The sequence below is a fragment of the Salmo trutta genome, chromosome 3, assembly GCF_901001165.1.
Source record: "Salmo trutta chromosome 3, fSalTru1.1, whole genome shotgun sequence".
NCBI classification, from domain to species: Eukaryota; Metazoa; Chordata; class Actinopteri; order Salmoniformes; family Salmonidae; genus Salmo; species Salmo trutta.
The window spans coordinates 30,970,735-30,983,710 of NC_042959.1; the positions used below are offsets into that span (position 1 = coordinate 30,970,735).

General features: G+C 43.7%; 1 protein-coding gene across 2 annotated transcripts in view; it reads right to left on the reverse strand.

Moving 5' to 3' along the window:
• Positions 1–12,976, reverse strand: part of dlg3 (discs, large homolog 3 (Drosophila)) — a 130,094-nt gene that overhangs the window by 85,784 nt on the left and 31,334 nt on the right. For both annotated transcript variants that reach the window (XM_029730317.1, XM_029730308.1), the window contains exon 4: positions 7,052–7,165. In XM_029730317.1, the coding sequence (XP_029586177.1) occupies positions 7,052–7,165 (114 nt within the window). The remainder of the gene's footprint in view (positions 1–7,051; positions 7,166–12,976) is intronic.

The window sequence follows — 12,976 nt, forward strand, 5'->3', positions numbered from 1 at the left end:
CAGAACTCTGCAGGCTATCTCTGCAGTAGATTGCAACACCGCCCCCTTTGGCAGTTCTATCTTGTCGGAAGATGTTATAGTTAGGGATGGAAATTTCAGGGTTTTTGGTGGTCTTCCCAAGCCAGGATTCAGACACGGCTAGGACATCCGGGTTGGCAGAGTGTGCTAAAGCAGTGAATAAAACAAACTTAGGGAGGAGGCTTCTAATGTTAACATGCATGAAACCAAGGCTTTTACGGTTACAGAAGTCAACAAATGAGGACTTCTGGGAAGAATGTAAAATGTAAATGTAAATCTGGTTCAACAGTATTAGGGAATTTATCTTCTGAAATTAAATCGGCAACCCTTGACCCTCCCTTGACAAAAGAAAATGGGAGACCTGTGATATATGGTTTTAAATCACAGGTTAAGGACACGCACCTTTTTTTTTTCACCTAAAATGACATACCCAAATCTAACTGCCTGTAGCTCAGGCCCTGAAGCAAGGATTTGCATATTCTTGGTACCATTTGAAAGGAAACACTTTGAAATTTGTGGAAATGTGAAAGGAATGTAGGAGAATATAACACAATAGATCTGGTAAAGATAATACAAAGGAAAAAAAAAACGTTATTTTGTATTTTTTTTGTACCATCATATTTGATATGCAAGAGAAAGGCCATATTGCACTATTCCTGGCCAGGTTAAATTTAGATTTTGGCCACTAGATGGCAGCAGTGTATGTGCAAAGTTTTAGGCTGATCCAACGAACCATTGAATTTCTGTTCAAAATGTTGTATCAATCCTGCCCAAATGTGCCTAATTTGTTTATTAATAACTTTTCATGTTCAAAATTGTGAACTCTCCTCAAACAATAGCATGGTATTATACCACTTTAATAGCTACTGTAAATTGGACAGTGCAGTTAGAGTAACAAGAATTTAAGCTTTCTGACAATATCAGATATGTCTATGTCCTGAGAAATGTTCTTGTTACTTACAACCTCATGCTAATTGCATTAGCCTACGTTAGCTCAACCGGGCATTTTACTCTGGCTTATTGGAGGGCTACAGCAGATTTCACCTCACAGCACTCCCCACATATGTCTGTCAGCCTACTGTCACCTAGCTCTCACATCCCCCATTACATAAACCCACCTGGAAGACCCAACACACTCGCTCTCACACACACACACTCCCAAACACCACCATTATCACCCCTCACCCCCTGCACACACAGCATATGTAAGAGCATTTCGGTCATTTCTATGCATTCTCCAAGAAACAATGTGACTACTCCCTGGTCACCTGACAGGATGCATGCCCATGTAAGTAGAGAGGACGGAGAAGCTGTCTTAAAGGTGCAGTCCCAGCAACCCTGTTGCAGTGACCATATTACCGCCAAACCGGCGGTCACGAGTCATGAAGGCAGTCAAATTCCACATGACCGTTTAGTCACGGTAATTAGGCTTCTCCAAGTTCTGATGCTGCTGATGGTCATTAGTAGCTTACCGAACTTGCTAACTGCCTGGTACTCAGCACTCTATCGTCCCTCTAATCATTCTGATATCAATGCAAATGTAATCGAAAATCTAATAAAACACTTCATGAGAGCCCATGAGCTCATGTTGCGCAACATTTCTATAGGCAATGCAAATGCAGGAGAAAACAGATTGATGGCCTCTATTAAAAAGAGGATCCCATCAGCTTTCTATAGGCTCGGCCTACTATATTTATTTCTCAACTTTCCTAATATTAAGCACATTGCTTATATTTACAACAGGAGTATAGCCTAACTGGCTGGCATGAAAATAAACCACAGGGAAAAGCGTCCTCCATTCGCTATTTAAGTACATAGATGACATGTATTTTTCCCCCTTCCCCCATTTTCGATACAGGTGCATGATAATGGTTCATTCTAAAACAAAACAACATGTCACACATATATTATTTAGTATTTGTAAATACAAGATTAAATCAAGATTAGTCTGATGGGTGACAATATTAGCCTATCACTTGTGAATGATATATTATGACTTGTGAATGATGCCCAGCATAAGAAACAATGCCTTTTTTTGCGACTTGTTTGAATCAGTCGCACACCTCATGTAGCTTAGCCCATAGGCCTATATGTTTTAATAAGGTTGGTATCACAACTAAAAAGTGGACAAATAACTTCTTAAAATGCAACATATTAATCTGCTTTACAAGGGGTGTAGAGCCTAACTTGCATATATAGGCAGCATGTGAGTTTCAAGTTTTGGGAAGAAAATTTTGGCCATAAAAATGCACCTTTATAATAAAAGCATTACATGCATAATCGCATTTGCGGTCACTTTTGATAATAGTGTTTTCCACTAATGGAACATTCATGCTTATAGTCTACTACCATGTACGCATTGCTGCACTTATAATGTGAAGAAATAGCCTAATAGTTTATCAACATTTTAAGCTAAACATTCTGATTTGTTGCGTCAGCCACATTGCATAAAGAATATGTTTTGATGCTAGTTGTTGTATTAATCTGGGATCTATCACATCCCACAACTGTTCTAGACTATTTTTGGAATATTTATTTCTCGCACAGAATAGAATAGGTTGACTTTTGTACTATGGAAGATAGTAGATTGACATAGGCTAGCGCTTTTGCTTTAGACCTACTCATCTTGTTGGCTGACGAAATGTAAATGTGGACAGTTCTTCCAATATCTTTAATATGCTCCTCGGAATTGGATAAGGACACACGCAGCTGCGCCCCGATGTGTCTGTCTTAACTTTTAGCCTGTGAGAAAGACCCAATCACGTGACGGAGAGCCGTGTGAGTGAGAGACGCTTCGGATTGTGCAGCACACTCAGGGAGAAGGGCACAACGCAGCACTCCAGGCCGCAAAAGGCATGGATTTCTTTAGGGTGCATTATGGCCACAAAGGGGATGCCACCGTGAAATCCAAGTGCTTGTCAAATTGTGAATGAGAGACTATTGGAGCGTGTACAGCCTGCGCAAAAAAAAAGCAGAACTCATGCTTTTCAAGCAACTTTTTTCAAATCATCATTAATGTCTCATGCAGCCTTACAATGTATTAAACATCAAAACATATAGCCCAACGTTTGTAGAACAACTAAAGTTACATTAATAACTCTAAATTAAGCATATTCCTTTGATAACCGCTCAACACAGAATAGTGTTGTGCGCACTCCCTCAAATCGTTTGGGGAAAAATATAGAGATTTTATTCAGCTTTGTTCAATTGTATTCTTCATACTATAAAATAAAATAAAATAATGCCACGAAATTATAAGCAAATCTGCTAAATGAACTAGTGTAGCCCACAGCCATTTGGCATAGTCACATCAGGACCTAACATAAGGACAACTCAGAGTCTGCTATTATTTTCTTCTGAAACAGACTACATTTTCTTCACATCATGCTTCTTTAGACCCGTCTAAAATAAATAATGGATTTATTGTGAAGGTGTAGGCTATATTACATGGATTTATTATACTTTTTAAAATGGCTTGTAGTGGAAGCCAGGAGATGCTAAATGTGTTTATGTTAATTAACGGCCAATTATCGTGACACCGACAGATATTTGTTTGACAATCACCGGCAGACGTAATTTCGTTGACTGCTACAGCCCTACCATAACCCATCTTGATCCTCTCCTGTTGTCTTAAAGGAACAGTCACTCCATAACCCATCTTGATCCTCTCCTGTTGTCTTAAAGGAGCAGTCACACCATAACCCATCCTGATCCTCTCCTGTTGTCTTAAAGGAACAGTCACACCAGAACCCATCTTGATCCTCTCCTGTTGTCTTAAAGGAGCAGTCACACCATAACCCATCCTGATCCTCTCCTGTTGTCTTAAAGGAGCAGTCACACCATAACCCATCCTGATCCTCTCCTGTTGTCTTAAAGGAACAGTCACACCATAACCCATCCTGATCCTCTTCTGTTGTCTTAAAGGAGCAGTCACACCATAACCCATACTGACCCTCTCCTGTTGTCTTAAAGGAACAGTCACACCAGAACCCATCTTGATTCTCTCCTGTTGTCTTAAAGGAACAGTCACACCAGAACCCATCTTGTTTCTCTCCTGTTGTCTTAAAGGAGCAGTCACACCATAACCCATCCTGATCCTCTCCTGTTGTCTTAAAGGAACAGTCACACCATAACCCATCCTGATCCTCTCCTGTTGCCTTAAAGGAACAGTCACACCATAACTCATCCTGATCCTCTCCTGTTGTCTTAAAGGAGCAGTCACACCATAACCCATCCTGATCCTCTCCTGTTGCCTTAAAGGAACAGTCACACCATAACTCATCCTGATCTTCTCCTGTTGTCTTAATTAAATGCAGGGAGGCTTGGAGATGGCTAGAGGCACAGGTCCCTCTCTCTCAGGATGAAACTCTACATCAGAGCGTTATCAACCTGTTTCCTCCTCAGAAGAAAAGAGATATAGCAAGATATCATCTCCCCAGGAATATTAAAAATAACAACTTAATGTATAGCAGATATAGTCAACATGGACAATAGGAATGTATCCAGAGGAGTTGACATAAGACAAGGAATGGGTCCATGATGAAATACTCTGACCTGTGGAGGTATGACTGGGGCTAGTAGAGCTAACACACACACACACACACACACACACACACACACACACACACACACACACACACACACACACACACACACACACACACACACACACACACACACACACACACACACACACACACACACACACACACACAGAACCAGAATGTAACCTGCCAAGAAGACGACAGTTTGCTGGACCAGAAACACAGAGACAGGAAACAAAGGCTCCACGGCTGTGACTCCTATTAATAGGCCACAGTGGCAGAGAACAGCTGCTCCACCAACACAGCACATCCCACTGATAGAATAATGATAGAGGGATAGAGAGTGAGGTAGTTGGAGAGATTGAGAAAATAAGAGAGATAGACGGAGAGGAGAGAGTGAGGGAGAGAGTAAGAGAGAGAGAGAGCGAGGGAGAGAGTAAGAGAGAGATCGAGAGGAGAGATAGGGAGGGAGCAAAAGAGGGAGCGAGAGATAGAGAGCGCAAGAGAGGGAAAGAGTAAGAGAGGGAAAGAGTAAGAGAGAGGAGACAGAAAGGGGGAGGGAGAGAGATAAAGAAAGATAGAGAAGAGGGATGGAAACAGGGATGGAGGAAAACATGAGGAACATGGCGAGTCAGTAGAATAGTGTCGGTGGTGATGTGATGTAGGGGTGTTGGATAGGTAAGGTGTAGGGCACAGAGAAAGCTGTGATGGGGATTGATGAATGGGAGGTGAGGGGAGACAGACTAGAAGCAGAGAGACAGAGAGAGGGGGGGTGCTAAGTGACAGAATATGGCAGAAGACACAGGAGAGAGATAGGCACCTTGTGAGTGGGAAGAAATGCAATGACTGGAGCATGCTGCAGAAAAGAAGGGATGAAGAAAGAAAGAAAGAAAGATGGAGAGAAATAATGTGTGTGTATCCATGTATGAGAATGCAGAATCACATCCGTATATTTATGCATTTAATTCTCTGCAGCGAAGCAATGTATCTAAATCATGTGATCCATGCTAAATACAGCATCATTTGTAGATGTACATCTTTTAATATGCATCTGTGTGTCTATAATATGACTGGGAATAAAAGAGAGATGTAAAAGAAGGAATGAAAAATGGAGAGAGAGAGAGAGAGAGAGAGAGAGAGAGAGAGTCAGAACAGTCTGTAGGGATGCAGGCAGGAGGAGGAATGTGGTTTCCATGGCAACCTGGGGAAGGCTGAGCTCTGGGTGTCCGTTCCAGCTCTGACTGCGCGTTGCACTGCAGCGGCCCTCGCCTAGCTCTCTCCATCCTCCCCCACTCTCTCCCTCTATTCCTCCCTCGCTCGCTCATTCACTCCATCCCTACCCTCCCCCTGCCACCTCCTCGGCTCCCTCCCTCTCTCCATGCGAGAGAGAGGAACTCAACACTACACACACCCAGCTCCATATTATCCAGACCCAGCTCTTCACTGAAAACCATTGAGTCTAACTGTACTGTCACAGTGGTTTTATGCAGATATTACATTATCATACGAGAACAGTGATCCTGTATCACCGTGTCTCAACCCAGGCAGCAGCCCCCTCCCGTCCCCCCACCCCTTGCACTAGTTCTCAGCTCAGTTGAAAAGCCAGCATCTGCGGGCATTCTGCTGCCATGTGCCGCTGGGCATGTTGTGATTGGGAAGGCATGTGAAAACAAGGCATGCCATGGTACTGTACTGTTGTAGTAGGGAACATGGACAGGAGGCCTGGCCCTTCCCTCCCTCCTTCCCTGACAGACAGACACAGGGGCTGTGTGATAGCAGGTGAGTCACAACCCTTCATTCTAAGGTATCGTGGCCCACTACAAATGACAGTGATATACAGTATAATCATATTGTCAATCTTTGATGATTCATCATACATGCATGATTTACATAATTTACATAGTCTAAACTGACAAACATAAATTTGAAAATATGACAGCATGCCAAGTTACAAGAGGCTAAATACCATGAAATACCAGGCCCCATTATCTGCCCAGTGTTGACATATTGAGTTGAAACAGCTGTCAACATGCTTACCACTTCCTTATTTGACATAATGAACCCAAACTAAGCAATGTTTCAGCCTCAACCTTCCCAAATATCAAAAATGCTAAATATATGTTGAATTTCAGAAATCCACACCAGCAAAATCTACAACAATTCTGAATATTCTCATATCAACATTAGGATGAATTGTACTAAAGGCTATGGTGGTTATGTCATCACAACTGATATCACTGATTTGAGTCGCTGGGATAGTTCTGTGAGTCCGTGTGATGCATGCGCTGTAATGCCCTCTGATTATTAATATGTTCATAAGGTCACTGAGCTTAATGAAAAATAACAAACGTCTCAGGACGTTAAGGGCAGCCCTGTGACGACTCGTTGAGCAGGCTGAGAAAGGATATGCCAGAGAGACACTGATTGGGTTAAACTTTTTTGGGCTCTTTTACGTTAAGGAGCGTTCATTTGACCCCTGGGTGACTGACCTTTGGTGTCTCGATGTGGGAGCAGCTCACCAGCACCGACACACGCTCCACCTTCTGAGGGCTCCTCCTTGTGGTCACTCGTACCCGCGACACTCCCTCCTCCTCCCCAGAGTTCTGTAGGAAGGACACACAGGATGAAATAGATCCAAATCTTTCCGACATTAGGTAGGCTATTTGCTAGGTCAACCTTTCTATAATTAGATACAGGAAATTTGTCTTCGGTCATTACTTGATGCTCTAGAACACTAAATAAAGCTTTGCTCACCAGAATAATGTCATAAATCAATACAATGAATGCATCATCAACAATATAGTTGACATCAGTAAAGTTCTCTTTCATTTCTGCTTCTCTAGCGGAGCAAAGATGTTTAGGGACCAGGGAGATTTCAGTGCAAAATTTCCAAATGACATCAGTTTCTCGACCGGTTTTACGGAAATGAAAAGCTGTGAAAACGATCCAACATGTTTATGATAGTATTTCAGTTCATCTTGGATGCATACTTTGGTTGAAAGTTAAATACTGTCAGCTTTTATGTAGCTGAAAAAAAGCTAAGCACGCATTCACATTTCCTCAAGATTAAATAAATAAATGTATCATATTTCTCCACTCCTGTTCCTGAGAAACACTTAATTCTGCAGGAGTTAATATTATAACAGGCTACATGTGAGGCCTACAGTCAGTGACCACACTTGGTGATACTATATGAAACAGCTTGCGCAGACTGCGAAAAACAACAAGTTTACATGCCACAGTATCCCGTATAAGATCAGCCTATCCCAGGGATTTTATTCGGGTTTCTCAAAACTGGGATACGAGCTTATTTTGGGTTATTGTAAACGGCATATGATGTTTATATGCATCCACTCAAAAACAGAATATTTGAGTATCCCGAATAATAACAGGATACTGGTGTGCACGTAAACATGGCCATTGCCGTAGCAACATTTAAAATGAATCAAGGCAACATCCATCTGCGATGGAACAGGTTGAGTAATACAGCCGTTGGGCTCTCTTTCTGTCGGCCTCTCTGCTAACGAGCATTGACTGACTGATATTTGTTGTGCAAACAGTCACCGGTGCCCCACAGAACCAATGGAGAAAAGACAGAGTATAAACTGGACTGTCAAAGATCTACTAAACATGACAAACAATTGGATCATAAGTGAAGAGAAATTAAAACTCAACCAATACATAGTGACAGGAGAGGAGAGTAATCACTATGTTCCAGGCTCATATAGGACAGACTGGTAGCCTAAAGACTGTAACTGTATGAAATTATATAAGGACGTTGGCAGGTATTGATTCTTACACACTACGTATGTATTATTCAAAGCGGCAGTTAGATCTGACACAGAGAGAGGGAGGCTTTTCCTACGTTTGAGCTGTTGAGTGTATCGCCACAGCTTAACCCGCACAGACCCTTAAGATACAGCAGAGGGCAGCCTTTAGAGCAGGCCATGGAGTGCCTTAGACTGCCTGATGCAAGGTCACAAAAAGCGCTTGACAAAATTGCATTGATGATCAAGGCGCCAGCGAGTCTTTTGTCCTGATCTGTGTATAATAGACACGCTACACTCATAGAAGCATGCAGGCTAAACAAATCCGTCGTCCCGTAAAAAGGGCTCCTGAGTGGCGCAGTGGTCTAAGGCACTTCATCTCAGTGCTAGAGGTGTCACTACAGATCCTGGTTCGATCCCAGGCTGTATCACAACCGGCCATGATTGGGAGTCCCATAGGGCAGTGCACAATTGTCACAGCATCGTCCGGGTTAGGGGACGGTTTGGCCGGGGTAGGACGCCATTGTAAAATAAGAATTTGTTCGTAACTGACTTGCCTAGTTAAATAAAGGCTGAATAAATACGTTTCAAATGAATGCTTGTAGATGTTTTGTCATTGCTGTTCCGTACTTTAACCAAACATGTAGCTGTGTCGCTGCATGGGTCTGAATATGTTATCAGGGAGATGATAAGGGAGTTTTGCTTCGGCAGCTCTGTTCCCACGTGGCAGTGCTGACAGGCAGGTCAACTGACACAAGCAGGGCTGAGGGTGCCCCCTGCCCTCTCAGCTGACCCCTCTGTCTAATGATGGCAGCTAGGAGGACGGCCTCGGCAACACTGGCAGGTCACTCATCACACACAAACACACACAAACGAAAGCACAGCACGCACACATGCACGCAAATGCAGTCACACACACACACGCACGCAAGCACATACGAACACACTGCAAAAGCACGCACACGCACGCACGGTTGAATGATGAGTCTATGAATGACTTATCATGAGTCAACAAACAGCATGCAGTATTCATTAGAAACATTCCTATTTCAAACTTGAACAGTCAAATAACAAATAATGACAACTAAATATACCAAATCACACAAGTATGACATTGGAATCACATTTTAGCTCCAAACTAGATTCTGCATTGCACAATGATAACCTAATATATTCAACTTTTCCATCAGGCCTCTTCCTCCCAAGTATCCCCCTATTTTAACCAGTTTCATTCATTCCATCTCTACAGAAGCTATTATCCCCCTCACTTGCCTCTCTGCACCAAATCAGTGAATTTGCAGACTCATTTATTTTCCCTCCCATCCTCCACACAGGTGACAGCATGCCTCGAATGCTGATGAGGGCCTACTCACTGGCCAGCCACTGAGCTGAGCTGTCCCATTCACTAGCCCCCACTGCTAGGGCCTCCTCACTGGCCCCCACTGCTAGGGCCTAAGTAAGACCAAGGAGCTGATCGTGGACTACAGAAAACAGGGGGGTGATCATGCCCCCATCTACATCAACGGGGCTGCAGGTCAAGCAGGTCAAGTTCCTCAGTGTCCAAATCACTAAGGACTTAAAATGGTCCACACACATACGCACAGTTGTGACAAAGGCATGACAGCGCCTCTTCTCCCTCAGGAGGTTAAAAAGGTTTGGCATGTGCCCTCCAATACACAAAAAGCTCTACAGCTGTACCATTAAGAGCATCTTGACTGGCTGCATCACTGCTTTGTATGGCAACAGCACCGCCCTCGATTGCATGGCGCGACATCGGGTGGTGCGGACAGCCCAGTACATCACTGGGGACAAGCCCCCTGCCATCCAGGACCTCTATATCAGGTGGTGTGAAAGGAAGGGTCGGAAAATTATTAAGACTCCAACCACCCAAGCCATTGATGGTTCTCTCTGCTTCCGCACGGCAAGCGGTACCGGTTCATCAAGTCTGACATCAACAGGCTCCTGAACAGTTTCTAACCCCATGCCATAAGACTGCTAAATAGATACACGGACTATCTGAGTTGACCTTTGTATTTTATTCTTACTTTTCACTGTGTCTATGCACACTCACAGGGCCCTACACACTACACACACTGATATCCCAACACACATACAGTGAGGGAAAAAAGTATTTGATCCCCTGCTGATTTTGTATGTTTGCCCACTGACAAAGAAAACGCATGTCAAAAATGATTTGCATTTTAATGAGGGAAATAAGTATTTGACCCCTCTGCAAAACATGACTTAGTACTTGGTGGCAAAACCCTTGTTGGCAATCACAGAGGTCAGACGTTTCTTGTAGTTGGCCACCAGGTTTGAACACATCTCAGGAGGGATTTTGTCCCACTCCTCTTTGCAGATCTTCTCCAAGTCATTAAGGTTTCGAGGCTGACGTTTGGCAACTCGAACCTTCAGCTCCCTCCACAGATTTTCTATGGGATTAAGGTCTGGAGACTGGCTAGGCCACTCCAGGACCTTAATGTGCTTCTTCTTGAGCCACTCCTTTGTTGCCTTGGCCATGTATTTTGGGTCATTGTCATGCTGGAATACCCATCCTCGACCCATTTTCAATGCCCTGGCTGAGGGAAGGAGGTTCTCACCCAAGATTTGACGGTACATGACCCCGTCCATCGTCCCTTTGATGCGGTGAAGTTGTCCTGTCCCCTTAGCAGAAAAACACCCCCAAAGCATAATGTTTCCACCTCTATGTTTGACGGTGGGGATGGTGTTCTTGGGGTCATAGACAGCATTCCTCCTCCTCCAAACACAGCGAGTTGAGTTGATGCCAAAGAGCTCCATTTTGGTCTCATCTGACCACAACACTTTGACCCAGTTGTCCTCTGAATCATTCAGATGTTCATTGGCAAACTTCAGACGGGCATGTATATGTGCTTTCTTGAGCAGGGGGACCTTGCGGGCGCTGCAGGATTTCAGTCCTTCACGGTGTAGTGTGTTACCAATTGTTTTCTTGGTGAATATGGTCCCAGCTGCCTTGAGATCATTGACAAGATCCTCCCGTGTAGTTCTGGGCTGATTCCTCACCGTTCTCATGATAATTGCAACTCCACGAGGTGAGATCTTGCATGGAGCCCCAGGCCGAGGGAGATTGACAGTTCTTTTGTGTTTCTTCCATTTGCGAATAATTGCACCAACTGTTGTCACCTTCTCACCAAGCTGCTTGGCGATGGTCTTGTAGCCCATTCCAGCCTTGTGTAGGTCTACAATCTTGTCCCTGACATCCTTGGAGAGCTCTTTGGTCTTGGCCATGGTGGAGAGTTTGGAATCTGATTGATTGATTGCTTCTGTGGACAGGTGTCTTTTATACAGGTAACAAACTGAGATTAGGAGCACGCCCTTTAAGAGTGTGCTCATAATCTCAGCTCGTTACCTGTATTAAAGACACCTGGGAGCCAGAAATCTTTCTGATTGAGAGGGGGTCAAATACTTATTTCCCTCATTAAAATGCAAATCAATTTATAACATTTTTGACATGTGTTTTTCTGGATTCTTTTGTTGTTATTCTGTCTCTCACTGTTCAAATAAACCTACCATTAAAATTATAGACTGATAATTTCTTAGTCAGTGGGAAAACGTACAAAATCAGCAGGGGATCAAATACTTTTTTCCCTCACTGTACACACACTCACTCCATCATTTGCTCACACACACATAATATGCATAGACATTTATACTGACTCTACACACAAACAGACACACACTTTTACATTTTAGTCATTTAGCAGACGCTCTTATCCAGTGCGACTTACAGTAGTGAGTGCATACATTTTCATACTTTTTTCATACTGGTCCCCTGTGGGAATCAAACCCACAACCCTGGTGTTGCAAGTGCCATGCTCTACCAACAGATACACAGTAACATACAATCATCATATACGCTGCTGTACTCTGTTTATCATAAATCCTGATGCCTAGTCACCTTACCCCTATACAGGGCTCCCGAGTGCCGCAGTGGTCTAAGGCACTGTATTTCAGTGCTAGAGGCATCACTACAGACCCTGGTTCGATTCCAGACTGTATCACAACCGGCTGTGATTGGGAGTCCCATAGGGCGGCGCACAATTGGCCCAGCGTCGTCATGGGCTTGGCCGTCATTGTAAATAAGAATTTGTTCTTAATTGACTTGCCTAGTTAAATAAAGGTTAAATATCAAATATAAATATCTACCTCCATCACTACAGTATCCCTGCACATTGTAAATATTGTACTGGAACTGACTCTGTATATGCTATGCTTACTTACCTTATCGTGTTCTTCTTATTCTTATTTGTATATGTTTTTGTTCTACCTTGTTATTTGTAGTATTACATTGTTATAAATTATTACACTGTTGGGGTTAGAGCTTGCAAGAAAGGCATTTCACTGTACTTGTGCATGTGACAAATTCTTGAAACTCATCCCTGGCCCCAACCGCTAGAGTCTCCTCACTGGCCAACCACTGAGCTGAGCTGTCCCATCCACTAGCCCCCACTGTTAGGGCCTCCTCACTGGCCAGCCACTGAGCTGTCGCATCCACTAGCCCCCACTGTTAGGGCCTCCTCACTGGCCAGCCACTGAGCTGTCCCATCCACTAGCCCCCACTGCTGCGGCCTCCCTACATATAGCCCACACTGGCCAGGCCGGAGGATG